This window comes from Bombyx mori, chromosome 1 (assembly GCF_030269925.1).
Source record: "Bombyx mori chromosome 1, ASM3026992v2".
Lineage (NCBI taxonomy): Eukaryota > Metazoa > Arthropoda > Insecta > Lepidoptera > Bombycidae > Bombyx > Bombyx mori.
This window is the reverse complement of record NC_085107.1, coordinates 3675194-3700046: the sequence shown is the minus strand read 5'-3', so window position 1 is coordinate 3700046 and position 24853 is coordinate 3675194. Positions and strand designations below refer to the sequence as shown.

The 24853-nt window shown below is 39.0% G+C and overlaps 1 protein-coding gene across 4 annotated transcripts in view; it reads right to left on the bottom strand.

The window, feature by feature from the left end:
* The window catches only part of LOC101744290 (transient receptor potential cation channel subfamily A member 1), a 62838-nt gene that overhangs the window by 35310 nt on the left and 2675 nt on the right, over positions 1 to 24853 (bottom strand). For 2 of the 4 annotated variants that reach the window (XM_021352274.3, XM_062670945.1), the window contains exon 1: positions 8738 to 9006. In XM_021352274.3, the coding sequence (XP_021207949.1) occupies positions 8738 to 8875 (138 nt within the window). In that variant the 5' untranslated portion in view covers positions 8876 to 9006. 4 annotated transcript variants of the gene reach the window in all.

The following is a 24853-nucleotide window of genomic DNA, read 5'->3' as shown; positions in this document are numbered from 1 at the left end:
ACAAAAAAAAAAATGTATGAATTTTATAGTATTATCTTTTCTTTCTCTTTTATTGCTTCGTATGTGTAGAACGAGTCGCGGCTCAACTGCTATTAAGTCAAGACTCAATTCTATTTTTTACAGTTGTATCACTACTTCAAAGGAATATTAATTGTTTTGCTTCGTCTACCTGACCATAATTATCAAAATATGAGAAAGTTTATAACAACTTGGCCGTTTTGGGAAGTTCTCCGTTAAATTGACGTTTCGTTTCTCATAGTTTATCTAATCAAAAATCTATAGAAGAAAAGGATTCGTAACGATTAAGCCTTGGTAACCACACGTCTAGTCAATGAGTTACGTAGAGGAGTAAGACAACGCTATGTAATATCTCCCATGTTGTTTAACATATATGAAGAGTATATATTACATAAAACTCTGGAAGTATGAAAAGGAAGAGTCATAGTCAGAAGATGGAGTCGAAGTTGGTTAACTTCGACTCCACCTTCTCATATTAAGAATTTCCAACTATGAATAGGCTGATGACAGCACTCTACCAGCTGCCTCGGGATCAGAAATGAGGGATATCCTACGCGGTTCAGAGTAGGCTGACGATGAACTTGGTCTCAGTATTTTTGTTTTATTCCCCTTGTAGGCAGATGAGCACACGGCCCACCTGATGGTGAGTGGTTACCGTCGCCTATGGACTTCAGCAATGCCAGGGGCAGAGCCAAGCCGCTGCCATCAATAATTTTATTTAAAAAAGCTGACCAAACTAATGATGTCCGCGTACTCTGAACGGCTCTACGTACTAACGTCTCCATTCTCCGAAACAACTCGATATCGACAAGCACCAACCCCTCTCTACTTTAATACCTTTACAGGATACTTCAGTACCTCACTTATATAGCTCGCCGAAGGACAGATAACATGAAAAAGTACTAATTACGGGTAATTTAGACAGTAAAAGTCCTCAGGGAAGAAACCGTAAATGTTGGTTATACTAGGCGACCGAAGAACTCAAAATACCAATTCCTCAGACCCTCCATCAGTCCGAAGATCGTAACAAGGAGATGAGTTTGCTGTAGCATTTCTCTCGAAGCCACGATCCTCATTAGTGTTTTTTTTGGTCATGAAAAAATCGCCGGACTTCCGCCCTTCACTGGGGATGGCGGGCGGGGTATGTCAGAGTCGAACTGACTAAAACCTCCTGTTGCTCAACAACCAATATCCAAACCTCGCATGAGACAGAACTCATAAAAAGGCAAAGAGGGGAAAGTGAAGCGTTTAGTCCGGAGCACATCTCTCCCATCACCCTCCCCCTCGGGACGCCGGACCGGCGGTCGTCGGCGCCACGACCACTAGCCTTCTCGGTCGGCAGGCTATCCGAAGCTCGCCTAGATGACGCCGGTTAGAGTGAGTTACCCTACGGAATACCCCGCTGGGCCAGAACCAGCGTGGGTCGAGGATAGCCGGCCTTTCATCACCCGGATGCTCTTGCGTAAAACGCGTGCAGAGCAGCTTGCAGGTCGTCTTCTTAGGCCCCCCTCACCGGTCCCCAGACCGACATGTGAGGGGGACTCGAAACACTTAGAGGGCCAGGGCTTGGGCGAGATCCGCCTCCCTGGCCCCCACTCAACGGCGGCGGGATTTTGCGTCTCTCACGCGCCCCACCGCCTCTTTCTTCGAGATGGTGCACTCGCAGAAGTCGAGCATCGCCTTCCACGACTCGTCGTCGCCGAGCATTGATGCCACAACACTCGGCAACGACAAGTCGTTTCCTATTTTTGCGACGAGGACACGGCGCCAACCCTCCCATGCGGGACTGGCGACGAGCGTATGCTCTGTATGAAGCAACCATGCACAGTGAGCACCTGCGTGAGCTGGAAAGTGAGGCGTCCTCTGTCACGATTCACCTAATCCACAAGGATCGGGCGAATCGCCTCGACGGTCCTACGACCAGCCGAAGGATCAGCCAGCCGTCTAGACCATGACTCCAGCACGGACCGCCGAGATTGGGCCCTCCGCGCTCTGACCACACTGGGGTCCTCATTAGTGTGGGAACGAATTGAGATGGAAGAGAAGGAGAGCTATTTTCTGCCCAAGCACTTTGCAAGCAAAAGGTTACTATTAGTTACAGTAATAACGTACGTAGTGCTGCTTATGAAAAAATATATGCGTAGATGGGTAAACAAACTTACGACCTACCTGGTATCATTGGTTACCAGGACTCTTAAACGTCACAATGTGAATGTCACTACCCGCCTTAAAAGGAAACTTAAGTCTCAATTGGATAGTACAACGATCGTTCCACCGGAATTCATTACTGCTGTACGAGAGGGGGGTAGGGTGGTCGTACCTGCCGATGCTAGCTTACAAGATGCTTTACATTAATCGAGTATCCCGGATACGTATTGGAGCACAACCAGGGGGCCAAACTTAAAATGTGGTGCTTTAGGAGATGGAAACGCGTTTGTATCGCCTTTCTTGTAACACTAAAAGAATTCCGCCTTCGTTAGAACGTCCACGTCCATCCTAATCCCAAGAAGGGTTGGACTCCTCAAGTCACACGCCTTTTGCGATAGCTTCCTTGCTTGCCAAGGTGATAGAGCAAATAAAAAATACACAATTCCTTAAGTATTTTGAGGATTGCCAGCTGTTCAGTGACCGATAGTAGCGTTTCTGCCACCGTCACTCAGCTGGTGATCTTCTTATTTACCTTACTTACAAGCTAACTGAAGCTTTGGAGAGAAAAACCTTCGGCTGGGTCTGATATAGGGCACTTCTGTCGAAGTTTCCAAGTTGCGAAATCCCCGAGGAACTCTGCAAGTATATTACATAGGTACTAGCTTTTTGGATGAGCGGCGTATGGCTTTCGCCATTGACGGCTAGTGCTACAATACCATGACTGTTAATTGTCACATATGTTGGGCATGTTAGCACTTGTTGGCTTTCCAAAAGGTTAGGTGCTCTCCCTCACGCTTTTCATCCTCTATATCAATCAGATGCTATGTGTTGATATGTTGATATGGATTGATGTATGCATGTATTAATAAGCTAAGATGAAAGTACGGGGAATAAACAATATATTGGTCATCAGTCTCTCACTGCAGAGTGCAATACAGGAAAGATGATCAAAACATATATTTTAAGACGAAAACTCTCTGGTCTCCGAATGCGATGAATTGAATTTAGTTCCGTTCAACCCCTTCAAGATGCATGCAGATTTGCACATTCACTACGAAGATGGACGCTTTTATTATTGAGTGGCACCGCAATTCCAAGAAGCATCTCGACAACTTTCGACTAACATAAGGATTCTTGAGATTTACTTTTCGAGCGTCTCCAATATCAGAGTCGTTTGGAGGGAGGGCAAAGCCAAGTTGGAGTAAGAAATTCTGTGAGTTCTTCTAAAGCGGTACTTTACTCCCGGACAAAGATTTTTTTCTTTATAAAACACAAGTCCGACCTCGTGTGGAGTATTAATTCTATTTGAATTCACACTGAAGAGGGTTGTTCAGATGGTGGTAATTCTCACGGATCATTAGGAACCTCTAAGTCCACGGAGAAACTTTGGTTCTCACTGTGTTTTGTATCGTATTTTTGTTGGGGACTGCTCAGAGGAATTTGTGTAAGATGATCATCTTGATTCGTCGTCTCATTGTTACCATCGTACCGCTCGTTACCAGGGCAGAGTTTATCCACACTACCTCTAACCGCTGCGTTCATCGACAGTGCGTTATCAAAGCTCTTTTTTACCGTGTCCAATCGACTTTGGAATAAACTTCCCTCCTCGGTGTTTCCTAAGCTCTATGTCAAGTCTTTTTCAAACAAAGTTTGCGGATACTATTTAGTGGTAGGCAGCATTGAGTTCATGAGTGACTTTAACCACTCAACATTAAGAGGGCCGCATATTATAAACGCAAAAAAAAAACTAATTTGTTTAATTTACTTAAAGGCTTGAATGAGTACGTTAAAAGATGATGAATAATTTTTTTCACGATGTAGTACTATACTTTTATAAGTAACGAAACAAAACTACGCGTCGGTTACTTTTGAATTTAATTTAACGCAAATGACATCGCCGGTCACCTTTGGCTTTAAGTATAAAAGTTGACATAAACTTATATTGGTTCCCAACGTGGTTCTCATATCGAAGTGAAAACTACCGCTACCGGAGGTTGCTGCTAAGAATATTTCTAAGATTGTTTTTAATATTAACATTCATATAGATCTCGTTATGGATAATTACGATTGACCGTCGTCCGCGACCAATAAATCTATAAAATATTTGAAATGTCGAAAATAATAAAATGATAATTATGAACGCGATATTAAATTACAAAAATACTGTAACTGTGCCACCGATTAGCGAAAATCGAAGAAAATAATCGCTCAAATAAGAAAATTATATTATGTGAAAATAATGCCTAATACAATACTGTCTCTTTGGAACGTAATATATAGGTAGTAGGTATATGTGGCTCGCCATACCTTATAAGCAAAAATGAATTTTAATTACGTAAAAAAAGGTAAATCTGTTTTGAAATTTAGTGATTTATTTATTGATTAGTGTTTCGTTTTGATTACATTTGTATCTCTTTCATCAATATGGACTCGATAAAAATAAGTGTAATTATGGAACACGAGTTCCGTTGCGGCAGCAATATCGCACTTGCAACGCCTTACAACATTAATGAAGTGTACGAAGAGAACACTAAAAACGGAAGCACTACTCGTTATTGGTTGTTCGAAAACTAATGTCAACAATGACGAATTAAAGATGATAGTAGAAGCTGACGATACTCAAGCTATCGCTGAGTTAGCAACAGCTGAAGCTGACGATACTCAAGCTATCGCTGAGTTAGCAACAGCTGAAGCTGACGATATTCAAGCTATCGCTGAATTAGCAACTGCATGCAACGTTAGCATCAAAACAACATTGGTCCATTTGCGTCAAATTGGCAATGCAAAACGTGATATGTGGGTACCGCATGAACTGAACGGTCGCCAGAGCGACAAACGCGTTACGGAGCATACGTTGCGTTGTTTAACAGACATAGAAACGAAGGAATTTTAAGCTGTATTATTACTTGCGATGAACATGGATAAAACCAAAGTGATGTTCAATTGTTACATTAGCCCGGGTCCGATCGTCGTGAAGGGCTGCCCGCTTGAAGCTGTTGATGAATATTTATACCTTGGGCAGACGCTGCAGATGGGTAAACACAGCTTGGAGAGGGAAATCAAGAGAAGGATCCAACTGGGCTGGGCGGCGTTCGGCAAACTACGTGGAATCTTTTCATCGCACATCCCACAGTGCCTGAAAACGAAAGTTTTTAACCAGTGCGTCCTACCGGTAATGACTTACGGAGCCGAAACATGGACACTCACAGTACGGTTGGTCCGTCAGCTCAAAGTCGCTCAGCGAGCCATGGAAAGAGCCATGCTCGGAGTTTCTCTGAAGGATAAAATACGGAATGAGATTATTCGACAGAGAACTAAAGTCATCGACATAGCTCAAAGAGTCAGCAAGCTGAAGTGGCAGTGGGCTGGCCATATATGCCGTAGGACTGACGATCGCTGGAGCAGACGGGTCCTCGAGTGGAGACCGCGCAGCGGAAGACGTAACGTGGGACGCCCCTTGGCTAGGTGGTGCGATGACCTCCGCACGGTGGCCGGCAAGAAGTGGATGAGGAGAGCCGCAGACCGTGCTCAGTGGTGTGGATTGGGAGAGGCCTATGTCCAGCAGTGGACGTCTGTGGGCTGTTGATGATGATGATGATGATGATTACTTGCGATGAAAAATGGATTCTTTTTGATAATCTTAAGCAATCATCATGACTAGACCCTAATTCAGCACCTAGGCAACGCCATACACCTAAGCTTATGCCTAAAAATGCCATGGACTTTGATTAGTGATCTAGTGCCGGAATAATTAATTATAAATTCTTACCAAATATCACTTCCGTGCTGGAGTCTTGGTCCAGGCAGCTGGCTGATCCTTCGGCTGGTCGTAGGACCGTCGAGGCGGTTCGCCCGGTCCTTGTGGATTGGGTGAATCGTGACAGAGGACGCCTCACTTTCCGGCTCACGCAGGTGCTCACTGGGCATGGTTGCTTCGGTGATTTCCTGCACCGGATCGGAGCCGAGGAGACGGCAGAGTGCCACCATTGTGGTTGCGACTTGGACACGGCGAAGCGCAAGCTCGTTGCCTGCCCCGCATGGGAGGGGTGGCGCCGTGTCCTCGTCGCAAAATCAGGAAACGACTTGTCGTTGCCGAGTGTTGTGGCATCGATGCTCGACAACGACGAGTCGTGGAAGGCGATGCTCGACTTCTGCGAGTGTACCATCTCGCAGAAGGAGGCGGCGGGGCGCGTGTCAGACGCACAAGCCCGCCACCGTCGAGCGGGGGTCAGGGAGGTGGATCACGCCCAAGCCCTCTAAGTGTTTCGGGTCCCCTTCATATGTCGGTCTGGGGCCCGGCGAAGGGGGCCTAAAAAGACGACGTGCAAGCTGCTCTGCACGCATTTTATGCAAGAGCATCCGGGTGATGGAAGGCTGGCTATCCTCGACCCACGCTGGTTCTGACCCAGTGGGGTATTCCTTAGAATAACTAACTCTAACCGGCGCCATCTAGGCGGGCTTCGGACAGCCTGCCGACCTAGAGGGCTGGTGGTCGTGGCGCTGACGACCGGTCCGGCGTCCCGAGGGGGATGGGAGAGTTGTGCTCCGCACTAAGCGCTTCACTCTCCCCCCTTTGCCTTTTCATGAGTTCTGTCTCATGAGAGGTTCGGACGTGGGTTGTTGAGCGATAGGAAGTTTTAGTCGGTTCGACTCCGACATACCCCGCCCACCATCCCCAGTGGAGAGTGGGAGTCCGGCGATTTCCTACTGAGCAAAAAAAATAAAATAACAAATGTCACCAGCATTACTGTGGAAGTGTACTGTGAGGAATTGGCTTGGTTAATCGGTCGTCCTAGCTGCTACTACACGACAACGTTTGATCTCATACTGCACAACAGATTTCTGAGCTACCAGACCTAGGATTGGAAGTTTTGTGGCATCCACTGTACTCACTAGACCTTAAGCTGACAGCTACTTGTTCCAAAGGTTGGACAAGGCTTCTTGACAGCAAAAAATTCAATACAAAATGCTTCTGTGTTTGCTACCGTAAAAATGATTTCTACAAGAAGGTCTTTGAAAAAATACCATTCCGCTGGCAGAGATCCGTCGATAATATGGGTGGTTATTTTCATTCATAGCAAAAAAAATATATTTATAAATAATGGCTAACTTTCTGAATAATAAACAGCAATTTTAATAGCTAATAGCCCTAAGCGGTTGTCAATGGCTCTGCTAAGTCCTTTGCATTGCTGATGCCCATAGCTATTGATAAAAATTCACCACGAAGGTCGTTTGCTCGTCGGGATATAAAAGAAATGTTATAATAATAAAACCTACCTATTTATGTCCTCCGACAGATACGGTGAAATCTCATTAACTTGGAACTTCTGTAACGCCACCGAAATAATGAATAGGCTTTTTATAACCATGAAGAGTTCGTAAACTTCTGAAGGTTTGCCGTAGTATTTTCAAACAGATACCAAATTATCAAATTAGGTAGTGAACGAGCAAAGCCTTTCGTAGAGTCATATGTTAATGGAATAATAAAGACTGAGGCTTTATACTTTTTCTTATTTTCTTTTTCTGAAGTCTCGTTATTTTCAGAATGCGACAGGTATATGTCATGACGTGATATGACTTTGAATAAGACTTATTTATTGTAAACTCGTTGGTATCGGAGCCGTGCCGGCAGAAATCGGCAAACGGACATGGTGTGTGAATGACAAGACAGTCATTAAGGTGAGCATTGTGATGCTTATAAGCCCTGGTAAGTCACCAAGAGAGTCGTGATCTCTTCTACCAATTCAGTACAAAACAAATAAACATTTCTTGATTCGCTTGACTTTTCGATAAGAGCATACAGTGCACCGATCGAAAATTTCCCGTATAGTTTTGTTTTCCATCCGTCTAATGATCGAATCCGATCATGATGATTGACGTCTCAAGATTTTAGATCCATTTTATGTGTTCGCTTTTACTTATTTTTTAGTGATTGACATTTAACTTGCAAATGTAGTAAAAATAACGTTTCTATTTCTTTTTGTTTTTTTTTTCTGTTTGGTTAATACTAAATAAACCTCGTTAGTAGACAAAAATAATCAGTTGACGAATATAAAATAAAATTGGGTTTAACTGTTTTGTCTTTGACCATTTTTAGGTAAACTAATAATTTTTATTAATTAAAATATCATTCATGAAGCCTATGTTATTTTGAAAAAAATTAAAACTTTGTCTAATTAATCTTTGTACTTATTGTGATATTTCGAAAATAAGTAGAGAGTACTTATGTTACAAAAGTGGCATCAGCATTGTGATACATAAAAATATTTAACAAAATTCCAACAATTCTAAGAATGGACTATCCAATTAACCCTCCACGATGGACGTTTCTTGGGGTATGTGAGCAATTTCATAATGTCTTTCAGGGATCTACCCGCCATGGCCTGGGCTTAACGGTAGTCATTAATTTGTTTTGGTTCTTTAATAAAATATGATTAAATATAATTTGTGTAAAAAGATAATTTGAAACTACTCATTTTAAAATCATTATCATTAATAAGTCTGCATTTGACGTGTCATAGTTCTAAATTAACGAATGAGATTTTTTTTTATTATTCTTCCAAATACTGACCTGAAATAATTCCTCAATAGTCGCTTTACTGATGTTCACAAGTCCCAACATCTTAGACCAATGACGGGGAAGTTTCATCGCGCCACTTTTTAAATTTTGCAAATTTTTCAAACGTCTCGATTGATTGAACGAACCCATAACGGACACTTTTAGAGATTATATTTAAGATAGGCCCGTTGTTCCACAAAATGTCATGACTTCGAGCAGTGTGATAAATCGACTTGACCCGAGATTATTTATGTGGCTGGGACGCGGGCATCAACAACGACCGCATGACTCCAACTGAATGTAGAGAACGGGAATGTTGCCGTGTTTTGACGAAGCTAGCTATCTGGAAATTCGGGGTATCGCTATTATTCAAATACAATTAAGCACTCAAGTCGTTGAAGACAAAGAGAATCACTATACCACCGAAGACTTTCATCTTTAAAAGCTCTCTGCTTAAAACTAAACTAAAACGTTTTGAACAAAACAATTTCTGATTGATTTAATAAAAGGAATTTGTACTTTGTAACAATCTTTCAGGCAACGTTATTTTTCCATAAGCTTACATTATTAATTATGTCCTTTGAAATTTAAGGATTTTCATGTTGATCCTTAATCAACTTGTAGATAACAATTTAAGGACTTTAAGAATTAAATTTAGTTTGTGCAACTCTCAAAGATTGCGGATGCCTTTTCTTAAGGGCATATTCTTTACAATTACGTGCAAACCGTGGCAATACAGCCGACGGTTACGGATTTAATACAATTACCTTGAACGTGAACCCTTGCTTATTACACCGGTTTTCTCGAGCTAACGGAGTCAGACTGAATGACCTCATATTCAGAGAAAATCTGGTGAAGAAACGCAAAAAGAAAATACAGGGTTTTTTAATTGTTCATATAGTCTTTGGGTTTGCTTCTATTTAACGAAGCGAAAGAGTCGTTCTAAAGATCAACCTCAGCGATCAACCTCTATTAGCAAGCCTTAGATCCAAAAGTGCGTAAATAAGGGCCGAATAGTTATATTAATAATGTTTATTATGTTTTTTTAAGTATGCACATTCTTTTAATAGACACATGAGATTATCGATTATAATTAATTATCGTTGTTGATAGTCAACGCTCACCATAGACCAGCGGTCGGGGAACCGGGGTAAATTACCCCAAATGGGGTAAAATGACATTTTGGGGGGTAAAAATGAAACTTTTGTAAGTAAAAAGTATATATTGAAGTGAAACTTCTTTAGAATCGTTGTGATTTCAAACTCGATGAAACGAAATGAAACGAAACGAAAAAATAAGTCCATAGAGGCACAAACACATAAATGTATAGGATTCAGCCGGCGAGAGAATGAGATAGAACAAATTATTTGGAAACACAAACTTCACGTGATTGACCCAGGTATTTTATTGGGGGCTATAATATGAAAGATGCTAAAAAGAAGCGAATTCGTTTTTTTGTGTTCTTCGCCATGGGGTAATATCAAGTTACAAAGAATATTTTGGAGTAATAATTAAAACAGTTCCCCGACCGCTGCCATAGACCTTAGATCTTCGATTGGATAAAATTTCCTTCGGTCCGATACCAGAGTATGCAAAATATAATCTAACATTTAGTTTTATCTTTGAAATGAATTTGTAAGTTGAATTTTATCGTTTAGCATCTTGGCTGTAGCAATTAAAATCATAAACCTTCATCTGGTGCGGCGGTGATTCGAAATTCGCCCCCAACGATAGTTCCACCAGTGCGAGGCAAGTCTTTCTCGACCCACCAACACTAGGGTAGTTCAAATGCTGTAACTTTGCGCGAACATACTGTATACAATTTATAGTATATAGTTGTCAGTGTCTAACTCTTACAAATACCTAAAATAATCGGTCCGCACAAGCGAGAGGGACATCGTTTTCTTCGTCTAAACCATCTGAAAGTACCGTGGCCGGCCGATATGGACTTGTTCCGCAGTAAAGATATTAACTAACCATGTTGCGTAGGTCAAATTCGTTAATAAAATACGTTTACGATACACTCAGCCATTAATGGGCACATGAGATAATATATGTGACAAATTCCAGTATATACAGTTTTGTGTACTCTTCAAAATGAGCATAATAATGTTAAAAGAGCATATGGCTTATGCGGTATTGTTAGCTAAACGTAAGTTTTAAAACATTCAGGAACATCCTTCAAATTAAAATTATTACACCGAATGAAGTTATGTGGAATAACTCTCTATAGTTTCGTTGGATTTGTATGATAGATAATAATAATAATAATAATAATAATAAACATTTATTCCAAACACAAATTAAGTACAAAAAATAAATAAAAAAGATAACAAAAATAACGAGGCTTGGAAACGGTTACCGGCTCAGCAATGCCTAACAGTAACGTAAGATGAATAATTGTTAAAAACCCGATCATTGTACCGCGGGGTCTCAATTCGTTTTCTTGTCGATCTTCGTGACAGACATTTTGACGGCGACATCTATAATTTTTAATTATATATTTTCCATCCAACTAAAAATATCAGTCACCTATTTTAATTAAATCAAAACATTCATCACATCACTGCACATAAATAATAACTTCGCTAAAAATATTGAATGATTACAGGTTTCTTGTGGCAGCTGAAGCAGCAAAAAAAATAGACTATAACTATCAAACATCAAAAGGATGAGATTGTAATCGATCCGTAACTCAAAAGAGTCGACGACATATTATTTGGTTTGTATTACAGAAAAGGTGTTCTTGAAAAACTCAACCTTCTCGATAAAGCGATGTAAATGGGTTAGTATGAGTATATCCAAACTCTTCAGAACTAAACTTGTGAATGTCAAAAGTCATTGATCGATTGGATGCTGAGTATGCAGATCGTAGGACAAGGACCTTGTATATGGAAAAACGTTTAGAGATGCGTGAATTTGTCAGTGAAATTCCCTTTTTACACATAATTTCCTTTATTATATTGTATTGTTAAGATAGCTAAGCGCGAATGTGTTTCGAACCAGAATTTTTGTTCAACTGACTTTTTAGATCACTATCTATTGATTACATCAACAGGCAATGATTTTCATTTTAAGTGGAGACTTCGAATACGAACGAGGTTAGCCATACTAAATACGTCGAATACGTAATAATAACTCGTTCTCACAAAATAATGAATTTATATCATTGGCGAACAGGCAACTGCAATTTCCACTAGATTCAGTCAATTTGGAAAACAGCCAGAACGGAGTTCTCAAATACAGCACACACAACCCTACTATTTCGATAGAGTAAAGCGTTATTTCAATATTGTTTTATAGTTTTTTGTTTTACTAATACACAGGTCCAAAGAGTTGGTCAAGATAAATTATCTAGATCGAAATTAATAAAAATGGTTGCTTTTATGTTCACTGACTCCGATCAACCACGGTATTTAGAAGGTTCCATTTAACATACACCAGACACATTTTTCGAAACTATTTTGCTACATAAATTTTCAGAGATTTTACACAATTAACTGTGCGAAAATTTACCGAGCACACTATTTCGTAAAATCACACCGAGTTCCAACTATAAAATTACGAATTAAAAAAACTAAAAAAAGCAAAACCACCTAGTACAGTAAAACTTACCTGATTTAGTTTACAGGCGGCCACAGGAAGATTTGGAGCAGTTTGAGAGCGCCTAAATAACCACATTTTTCACGATACGACTGAAAACTTCCCTACATTTGCACGTCCAGTTGTTGATAAAGCTTTTATCAGGGCGACAAATACGCTTTCATCTAGCGTATCTATAACATGATATAACCATTATTTTTTGTTTGCTTTTCCCTCATTACCTACCTAGTTCGTGGAGAGATTAAATTGCAGTACTTTATTACAAAAAAAAATTACACACAACTAGAATTAATTAAGCCAGAGTATTTGGTAATGCGTAAGATAATTGAAGTTGAATACATAGAGACCTAAATTTGAGTTGGCTTGTACTTAAGAAGTGTGCGTGGAAAATTTTCATGATTATCAGATCACCTACGCTTGTCTCAGTTCATTAATTGTGCATAAGTGGCAATGGGATCCCAAACAAGAGCTAATCCCACTTTAGTGGGGATTTTCATAATTGGACCCAAATGGTACGTTCTTCTAATTAATTTGAGCTTCCAAATGTAAAATTTTAACATATTCGTTTTTATTGTTAAAAATTAATTTGTCTCTCATCACGAGGTATAATATTCAAATGTCTATTGTATTGGTCCAAAACCGTGACGTTTATTTTTTGGTGCAACGCCTGTTGTACCCTTCCAACTGAAACGTGTCATTGCTTAGCAGCAGGAACGAGGAGATTTCCCGTGTGCAGGCCTACAATATCATTCACTTCCAGTACTTTAAGTAGGATGAAGTGACTTAGGAACCTAGGAGTCCGGTCGGATTATAAGTGAGTGAATGCTATTACGGGTGAATGCTACGTCTAATGCCGATATCTTCGGAATAGACTATTGTGTTATGAGCTTTCGACCTCATTAGAAGAAAAAGTCTTAGGCGTATTATCAAAGTCAAGTGTATATTGTTTCTCAACTCCATCAAACAACGTGTTAATAGTAATATTAATGGTATTAATATTATCATTTCATAGATACATTTTGAGCTGTAAAACTGGATATTAACTTGACATTAAGTAAGTAGCTTTTACTTAGAATAAACTAAATAAGAATGAGAATTAAATTTGCTTACAAATTAACCTTAAATCGTTGATACTAAAAATTTTTTTTTTCAAAAATTTGTCTAACTTCTAATACGGTAAAAAGCTTTTGTTAAATTTGTATGTGTTATGAATAACTACGGCCGATTATATCAATGTATGGTTTGTAGTATTGTAAATAGAGTGTTTGCCAATCCATTATTATGATTTTAAGTATGCAATCGATTTTATTAGTGTATAATATTTATACCCATTATAAAGCTTCGGTTTATCTTTCATCCGAGTATTAGAAAACATTACATTATAATAATACGTACACTCCGATTTTGTCGTATCGACACATGCAGAGCCTTCTTGTTAGAAAAGCAATCTTATGTCATTTGATGCATGCCAATCCTTCTCTTCTGAGTTTAATTTAAAAGTAAATATCAAAAATTTCGACAGTCCTTATGTACAAAGCGATACATTAAAATTGTGTGTTTATTTTTCATTTATGGCTTTGTGTTGTCCATGCCCTTATACGTATAATGATTTTTTTCTTAATTACCATGTGCTAACTAAATGTTCTAATCGTATAAGAGAATAAGTATAATGGTTTCAAAGAATTGGTATTGGTATAACATACCGATATCTTTGTTTTTTTATCGCTTAGGTAGGTGGACGAGCTCATAGCACTCAGCCAGGGCCCATAGACATCAACAACATAAATGCCCCCGGCCATCTTGAGATATAAGTTCTAAGTCTCAGTTTTATAGTAAATCATTAATTCTCATATTCTTATTATTCATATTATCATCATCATCATCATCATCATCATCTCAGCCTGTCCACTGTCCATGCTTTATGATGTGAAACCAACTTTGACATAGCTAGTTAATTGAAAAATGTCTTACCCTCAGTATCCTGAACGGGCTCTCGGCTAGGAAGCATACTTCCCCCGAATTCAGCATATCAGTCGTACTGGGAAGCATTGTCTGGAGTTCTCCGCCGGGATCTGGCGTTTCGTGCTGCTGTTGATTCCTTCCACTAAGAGTCCACATCCAGTCCTGATTTGAAAAAAAAGTACTTTCAGTGTGTTGTCTTTATTTTAATTAATTACTTGGAGTCTTTTGTAATTTCACCTGTATGAAATTTCGGATAGGATATCTGAAGATACTTAAATTGGCAGTTTATATTTTATTGCTTAGCCAATACAAAGTTGCATAGCACCAATACCCAAGTTTGATAACTTTAAGACATACAATTTCTACAAGAAAATGATAAGATTAATTAGCAGCTGCTCGAAAATACCGGCTATCCTTAAGTAGGACCTCTTGTGAGTCCGCGTGGCTAGGTACCACCACCCTGCCTATTTCTGCCGTGAAGCAGTAATGCGTTTCGATTTGAAGGGTGGGGCAGCCGTTGTAACTCTACTTGAGACCTTAGAACTTATATCTCAAGGTGGGTGGCGCAATTACGTCCTAGATGTCTACAGGCTCCAGTAACCACTAAACACCAGGTGGGCTGTGAGCTCGTCCACCCACCTAAGCAATAAAAAATATATAAGTCATTTCCTATAATGCATGTACACCTAAAAATATCCAACTATAAAATGTATAGATACTCGGACCAAACATTCCAAACTGGAGCACAAGATAAATTAGTCTGAGAACCGAACCCAAAGGTTATTACCAAACCGTATAACATCACACACATTGATAACAAAAACAAGTCCTGTTTACACTACCGAATCAACCCGAGATTTATTTGAAGAAGTTTAATTAAACTCCTGATAACATAATTTATTATGTTCCCGAGAGGGCCATCCGATGCCGGGGCCCAATCCTGATGATGGCCTTCAAATGAGGGTCTACCTCTCAGGAATTTCGTAGTTGGTTGAAATCTAACCGCATTATATTATAACCGTCTTTAGAACTCATATAATGATGTAATATTTATTGTCATCTAAAAGCTAAAGAAGCTATTTAATTACATATACACCGACAGACAGAAAACAATAAATTAATAGTTAAAAGTGTTCATTCAAAATGAAATAAAAATTAAATTATTAGTTATATTAGGAAGAAATGAACGAACAATAACTAGTCGCCATTTACTTTGCGAGTACTTTAATAAATAAAAAATTTCAGTGTTTATTCAAAACCTGAACGAAATATAAAAAAAACAAAAAAGAAATATTATATTAAGAAGAAAGAAGTAAGAAAAATTATTCGGCACGTACTGACTGTAAGACTCGAGTTGTGATTTGACTGAAAAAAGGAAACGATCCTTCGAACAGATATCGAAACGATTTGCTTAGAGCCATAATAAGCTTTGAAGTTTGAAGCTTTGAAGTCGTCGTGGCCTAAAGGATAAGACGTCCGGTGCATTCGTGTCGAGCGATGCACCGGTGTTCGAATCTCAGGCGGGTACTAATTTTTCTAATAAAATACGTACTGAATAAATATATAAATATAATAGCCCGTTTGGAGCCTCTGGGTCTGCGGAGGGACTTCGGTTCCCTCTGTATTTTGTACCGTATGTTCCATGGGGAGTGCTCTGAGGAATTGTTCGAGATGATACCAGCATCTCGTTTTTACCATCGCACCGCCCGCCACCGGAGTAGAGTTCATCCATACTACCTGGAGCCACTGCGGTCATCCACAGTGCGTTTCCAGAGATCTTTTTTGCCACGTACCATCCGGCTATGGAATGAGCTCCCCTCCACGGTGTTTCCCGAGCGCTATGACATGTCCTTCTTCAAACGAGGCTTATGGAGAGTATTAAGCGGTAGGCAGCGGCTTGGCTCTGCCCCTGGCATTGCTGAAGTCCATGGGCGACGGTAACCACTCACCATCAGGTGGGCCGTATGCCCGTCTGCCTACAAAGGCAATAAAAAAAAAAAAAAAAAAAAAAAAAAAAAAAAAAAAAAAAAAAAAAAAAAAAAAAAAAAAAAAAATATAAATATAAATATTTACTAACAATCACGCCACGTTAACTGGTACCGTGATAAGTTCGTAAAGAACTTGTGTTACAGGTACCAGATAACGGAAATAAATGTAAGATTTTTATTATACACATACATATATTTAATATACATCCATAACCCTGGAAAAGACATTTATATTTATCATACAAATATCTTCCCTTGGCGGGATTCGAACCCGCGACCCCCTTGTGTAGTGACCATGTCAGTTACCACAACACCAGACGGCCGTTCACGATTGACTTCTACGGTGAAGGAATAACATCGTGTATAAAAAATCAAACCCGAAAAATTATAATTTGCGTAATTACTGGTGGTAGGACATCTTGTGAGTCCGCGCGGGTAGGTCCCACCACCCTGCTTATTTCTGCCGTGAAGCAGTAATGCGTTTCGGTTTGAAGGGTGGGGCAGTCGTTGTAACTATATTTGAAACCTTTGAACTTGTGTCTCAAAGTGGGTGGCGAATTTACGTTGTAGAGGTTTATGGACTCCAGTAACCACTTAACACCAGGTGGGCTGTGAGCTCGTCCACCCATCTAAGCAAAAAAAAAACTTGTGACCACCTCACGAGCTCTTTTAGTTTACCAGGCAAGATAATGCCAATAACGTCTGCTCCTTTACACGGTACGGAAAAGGTGCAACTCGACATAGTGCTATTCTCCGCCGTCAACCTTCCTATCATGTTTGTGAATTCGAGGTCCGTGGATTGAGAATTAAAGGTACACTGGGTATGCCGTTTATAGGCAAAGTAGTTACTTCTGTATTTTCTTCGTCATCGCATGCCGGTTTGGCTGAAGGTCATATAAGTAGAACTTGAGGTTCCGACAGCGCGAGACAACTCGTTGCTAATGAACCTTAAGGCTTCGTCAAACAGAACGCGTACTTAGCTCTGCGTTTTAACGTCGCGTTCTTTTCATGTCACATAAATTGACTAGATGAGTCCAACGCTCCTTGACGCAACGCATTCGCCAAATCATAAAACCTTTCGATAGCAGTGTGAAAATTTAAAAGTATTAAGATGTCGAGAGATTCAGATGTGGCATTGTATAAGCATGGGTATTTTCTAACTAATTCTATAAAATTTTCGGGCATTATCCAGTATTTTAATACACATTCACTCGGACGCTAAAATAAAATTTGTAAAAAATTACGATGCCTGACGTCAAAGCGTCTTAACGCCGCGACAGAGCGTCGCATACTCCTAACGCTGGCGCTCTGTTTCACAGTATATTATCATAGTAGTACGACACATCTCGGCGTCATAGCGTGGCGTTAGTTTAGCGCTCTGACGCGCGCTAATTACGCGTTCTGTTTGACGAAGGCTTAAAGGCTTATCGTAACATACCGTCAAACAGAGCCCCAGCGCTATAAGTACGCAGCGCTATATCGCGGCGTCAGGACGCTTTGGCGTCAGGCGTTGTAATTTTTTACAAATTTAATTTTAGCGTACGAGTGAATGTGTATTAAAATACTAGATAATGCCCGAAAAAATGATATAAATAGTTAGAAAATACCCATGCTTATACAATGCCACATCTGAATCACTCGATTTCTTAGTACTTTTAAATTTTCACACTGCTATCGAGGGCACTATGATTTGGCGAATGCGTTGCGTCAAGGAGCGTTAGACTCATCTGGTCAATTTGAAGAGCGCGACGTTAAGTACGTGGCGCTAAGTACGCGTTCTGTTTGACGAAGCCTTTAATGTTTTCGATCAAGACAAAATTAATCGAATCGTGTAAATTTTCATCAAAGTCAAATATCAATGAAATAAGCTAAATCGTTACTAATTAATTTAGTACAAAATTAATAGCAAATTTAAGTGATTTCCAATTTAATTTCATGTGAGCATCGATACTCGTGCATCGCCACGTGACACACGTTCTGTTAATCGTTTTAATAAAACAATAAATAATAAGAGCGTCGTTCATATTGAACGTGATCAGAGAAAGTTGTTCGATAATATCTTGACTAGAACTTGTTGCTTTGTAACAAAAAAAAACTTTTGAACAGAATATGGTTCCTACTGGTGGTAGGACCTCTTGGGAGTCCGCACGGGTAGGTACCACCACCCCGTCTATTTCCGCCGTGAAGCAGTAATGCGTTTCGGTTCGAAGGGTGGGGTAGCCGTTTTAACTATACTGAGATCTTAGAACTTATATCTCGAGGTGGGTGGCGCATTTACGTTGTAGATGTCTATGGGCTCCAGTAACCACTTAATATCAGGTGAGCTGTGAGCTCATCCATCCTCCTAAGCAATAAAAAAAAATGTAAGGATTACAAGAAGGTATGCAAAGTGTGAAGAACTTAAAATGCTACTTGTAAAAGCATGTTGATGAGGTTTGTTAATTTATGTTATTTATTCTTTTTTTTTTATGGCTTTGATGGGTGGACGAGCTCACAGCCCACCTGGTATTAAGTGGTTATTGGAGCCCATAGTCATCCACAACGAAAATGCGCCACCCACCTTGAGATATAAGTTTTAAGGTCTCAAGTTAAGTTACAACAGCTGCCCCACCCTTCGAACCGAAACGCATTACTGCTTCACAGCAGAAATAGGCAGTGTGGTGGTACCTACCCGTGCGGACTCACAAGAGGTCCTACCACTAGTAATATATTGTGTGCACAGATATTGTGCTGGAGCACACAGAGACCATAAAGATAGGAAGCCTGCAATGAGCAAGGCCTGTGGTGTAAGCAGTCGAGGTAGAAGTACCCAAATCCCTGGTGAAGAGCCGAAGAGCCGCAAAAATAGACATAGGCCCAATCTCAGATGGTTGAACGGCGTCGAACAGGACACTAAGAATTTAGGGTTGATAGCTTGAAGAAGAAAAACCATTAATAGATTAGACTGTATAGATTTTTAGCCGGGCTAGGGCATTAGCCGCTAATGCGACTTAAATCAAATCAAATCAAATCAAAAAAAAAAATTTTTCAACATAAATGAAAGTACATACTTGTTGAACGTCAAAAAGAACTACCGCCAATTCATAAAAACTAGCCTCCGTCCTGAGAAGAACTGGCAAGAAACTCAGCGGGCATGTCTTTTTTTTTTTAATATTAGCTTTTTGTTTTAAGTATTAGATTTCTTTTAAATATTCATTTTTACAATAAGTATTTTTTTTATTGCTTTGATGGGTGGACGAGCTCACAGCCCACCTGGTGTTAAGTGGTTACTGGAGCCCATAGACATTCACAACGTAAATGCGCCACCCACCTTGAGATACAAGTTCTAAGGTCTCAAGTATAGTAACGACGGCTGCCCCACCCTTCAAACCGAAACACATTACTGCTTCACGGCAGAAATAGGCAGGGTGGTGGTACCCACCCGCGCGGACGGACTCACAAGAGGTCCTAACACCAGTAGAAGTATTATAACGTAATGCTTCAAATGATGATGATAAAGCACATGCAGACAGGTAAACGCACATAATTGTCGTATCGTCATATACTATTAACAATTTACATTTAAATTTGAGTCGTACGCTACGTTCTGAAATACATCAAAAAGCATTCGATACGTCGGAACTATAAAATAAAATTTATTAAAAACGAAATTAAAACCATTAAAGTACATTTAGTGTAGCCGCGATTCGCTAAAGCCAAACATCAAGAAGTGAATGCCAGCATGCGATAAAGGTTATTTAATTCTTCACTTTTTTGTATATTTTTTCTTTTTATCGAAAGGCTTCTTTCACGCCTTTGATAATCTTCTAAATCTCCAACAATAAATCCCTTAAAGCATTTAAGGGTCCGTCTTAATTTCTGGCACACGAAGCCAATTACGCCCACATTGAGGCCGTCACAAGACATAAAGAACAAGGACGACACTATAAAGACAGAGTGCGTTTTGTCACAGGTCAGTTTTCGGGGTTAAAAGATGTACCGAATTTTTTTGCTTGGCAACGCTTATATTCAAAGACATTAATTAATATATTTTTTTTAAAAACAACAGTACAGGAGTTATTGCAAATTTTTATATTGCAACCAAAATATCACACAGCTAAAATTGGTTTTCTGTTTTCCTAATTCCACTGACTCACAAATTTAATAAATAGATTTACTATAATTTTAGTTTCCATTAGGTACTATGGCTCTTGTGATTTCTCAAAATTAGTTTTTGCTAATTCGTTTTTTTTTTTTAGTTTCAAAACTCTAATTTTTCTCCAATTTATGATTTGAAACTACCTACATATTTACAAGAAACAAAAACCTATCTGAGTTAGCAACGGTAAAAAATGTTATTGAATTTTTTCATGAATAAAAAAGTAGCCGTCTTGATTGACAATGTTAAAACGAGTTAACTTGATGGGCTTTTAACGTTTTATGTAATGCTTTTTGATATACTTGTCGTAGACGAAGAGTAAAGTGGTGGAAGAATGAACAACGGAAACTTGCAGTAGTAAAATTTATTATTAGAAGCCCAGAAGAAGGATAATATTAAAAAATTTCATTAAACGTAGATTAAACATACTGTTATTACGGCTTAACTTTACCTTGGTTATTATTGTTTTTATTGTTGTTACGCCGGTAAGAGTAACGCCATCTATCGCCGAATAGTCGAACGAATATTGAAGGATCTAGTAGCATCTAGAACGCTCGAGAAGTACAACGCCATCTATTGTCAGATAGCGGAAACACACAATACTCGACTTTTGTAGAATATTCTCGACAATTCTAGGGATTTCGTCTCGACTCTAAATGCAGAGATGTCACGCAGTCAGTTACTGATCGGAACTAATCGAAGCGAAACAGCGAAGGGATCAAAACGCGAAGCGGAAGAAGCGAATTGAGAATTTTAAAGTGTCCTGTGAGCGCTCTAAGTGCAAATTACAGTGTGAACTTTATTTATCCCGAACCCCAGCGCGTAAGATTATTTAATTTCATGTGTTTTTGTATATTAAAAAACCAAAGTAGCTTGAAAATTTGTACTGCAGTGAAGATCAGCGAGTCAACATAAAAATTACATGCATTGTTAAGTCCTCATACCAGTGTGCTTAGTGCAAGTTTTTTAATAAGCTCGATAGCGTAAAAGTTGACTCAAATTTGTATGGAGTTGGAACGTTTGCTTACGGCTGCCGCTAGGGGCGCTGTACCCAGTGAAAAAGAATAGTTACCAAAAACGATGATAGTGACAGTAATCCATTTTGTTGGGCCATCACTGGAAACTGGATAATCAATGAAACCTGTACACAATGACGTCACTGACATGTTGCCAAAAAAATATCGAATCCAAAATAGAACTCAAAATTACTATTTTTGCACTGAACGTAATTTACTATGGCTGATATGACCCTGGGTTAGTCCGCTAGCTACCTTGTCTTTAGATCCCAAACCTGCGTTAAATGAACTACCTAACTAAAACACCAACTATTTGTAAATATGTAGGTGGATAAGAAAATAAATATTGTTTTCCTTTGTTAGGGTTCGTTTTCTTGGCTTCGGACTATTTATTTTTTTCTACAATATTGAAAGTCACGAAAGTTTGAAACAATTATTGTTACATTACAGCATACGCAGTTAGCGTATGCTCCGTATACCAGTTCACAAGTAGTGTATTTAACAATTAATTTTTTTTTTTATATTGTCGATACTTTTCAAATATTTCATATACTGTGTACCGTGCATAAATTTAAAAGGAACCCTAAAATTCCAAAACGTAATAAGCAACGCTACCTACGTTAAATTATTCACGAATACTCTTAACGGTTTTTTTTCATGTTCACTCAAGTTCCAATTTATTATAAACATATTAAAAATTCATAAGCAAAATGAAATAGCGATGCTTTGCAAGTTTCCTAATCGCTTTCAAAACTGTTTTTAACACAACCACAATAATTTACATGTCCAGATTCAACAGTTCACTTTATTTGACATGCTTTATAAATTAGCAATCAAAAAACAAATAATCACCACTGTTTTGTCTTAGATTTCAAACAGTATTGATATGGTTTACTATAAGCCTCCAAAAGCAGGTAGAATCATAGGAAAAACGTAATTACGGATCCTCCCGATCCGCTTACGGTGCTTTTAGGTACCTCAAGCACCGGTAACCGTCCTCGCCAAACCAGTCGCTTGCGACGAAGGGCTCGACGAGTAAATTAACCCATAGTGAGTTTCTAGCCGGATTTTCTCAGTAGGTCGCGTTTTCAATCCGGTGGTAGATTCTGCGAAGCACTGCTCTTGCTAGGGCCAGTGTTAGAAATACTCCCGGTCTGAACCCCGTGAGCTCACCTACACGTCAAGGAGGAGCTGAACTAGCCTCTAAAGGCTATAAGCATATGTAGGAAAAAATAAAGTATCATAGGTTTTTTTGACTGATTTTACTACGACAAAGTAAGACATTCCTGTAGAAAAGATAGGGTAAGAAGTTGGTAATAAAATTAATGTTGCTGGGGCCAGCTACAGGAAAAAAATACCACGATCTTACCTTAGTTTAGATAGTGGAGATAAATTTATTCTCTGTTCCCCGTTTCATAATATTTTAAAACGTAACCGACCCTTTAGAGGCCACACTTAGAAACCGAGCAGTTTCTAATTGGATGTTGTGTTAATGATACAACATCTTGTTATGCTCTAGAATGAATCTGTCTAGTTAAAGTTAAGAGCGGAATGGAGAACGGATAATGTTAACGAAAAATTTGCATTCCACAAAAAAATATTAATCTACTTTTTACTCTAACTAACATAGCATTTATGCATTATTATATAAATATATAAGGAAATGAAGTTATAATTACATATTTGGTCATGCGTTGTATATATTTATATACAACTGTATATATTTATACTGCTAGAAATTGTTAATTTATTTTTTTATTCCTTCGATGGTTGGACGAGCTCACGGCCCACCTGATATTAAGTGATTACCAGAGCCCATAGACATCTACAACGTAAACGCCGCCACCCACCTTGAGATATGAGTTCTAAGGTCTCAGTATAGTTACAACGGCTGTTCCACCCTTCAAACCGAAACGCATTACTGCTTCACGGCAGAAATAGGCAGAGTGGTGGTAGCTACTTGTGTGGACTCACGAGACCTCCTAGCACCAGTAAATTAAATATTGGACCCAAAAGTAAAATACATCTTATTCATGGTTAAGGTAAGAAAATATCGATTCCGGCTTAGTAATAATCATTTCTTTAAATCTATGAACTAAAATGATCCAGAACTAAGTTCTTTTGTTTTTTACTGTATTAATATAACATGTATGGGCCAGCCCTTGTAATGTAAAAACAGAGACCTTAGAACTCATGTCTCGAGGCGGTTGGCGGCATTTACGTTATAGATGTCTATGGGCTCCAGTAATCATTAAACACCAGGTGGACCATGAGAACATCCAATTATTTAAGCAAAATAAAAAATAATTAAGAAGTTTGAAAAATGTACTTTAGATAAACAGCAGAGCTATTTATAAGAGGGATTATTAAAAGAAATTTCGTGAAGTGAAATTTAATCATATTTGATAGTTAAAAAGCTTCGTTAAAAAGTTCATCATCACTTTAATGTAATGCTTAAAGTAATGATTGATTGATAGAAAGAGCATTAGGGTAAAAACAATTGAAATTTTGATCTTAAAAGGTCTATACAGTTTTTGCAGATAACCACATATCTAACAGTGGGATGCGCAAATATTGTTCTTAGAACAGAAGCCGATTCATTGGTAACATCTTCAATGTGAGATAGATATTTTTTCGGATGTACAGCCAAAGAAAACTTGAAAAGTTCACATACAATTTTCCGGAGAGCAAGATAAAAACAGTAACGATCTTGAAATATCGCTAAAAGCCATACACTGTACCGAATTTTAAATAGCACGTTCGCTGTTAAACGTCGCGATCGTGACGAGCAATTTACAAAATGAGGACTTTTATTACATACACGAGTTAAAAACCAATTGTACCTAAAACCTCTTAAGTTTGTTTATTGTCAACGTGGTAGAGAAAACAAGAACGTTTTTTTAAGTAACAGATTACCTATGTATCTGTTTGACAGGACGAAAATTTCGTATTTCCGTTCGTGCGCTGAGGAATCTTCTAACGTTGGAAATGAAGTATCTAGTCTATCTTATTAATCCACCGGCGACAACAATAGTTTTTTTTTCTTTACCTATACGTTGGTATGGATTGGTCTAAGGGGCTATCCAATTTCGCATGAACCTTGATAGAATTGCTAACACTAGCCCTAGCAACAGCAGTGCTTCCCTGAATCTACTACCGGATCAGAATCGCGACCCACTGAGAAGATCCGGCGAGAAACTCAGTGGGTTAATGGGTGTCTTTAGCATAGATAAAAATCGCCGGAGCAACGAAACGAAGCGAAATGTGCGCGATACGCATCTTTTTCTATAACGTAGCCCCAATGGAACCCAGTCCAGCTAAGTCCCTGAAGCCCACCAACCATGAAGATTCTACAGAAGATCTGGTTCCTCCAACTGCTGCTATTTAATTCCCAGTACTTATTCATATGTCCCTAATTCCT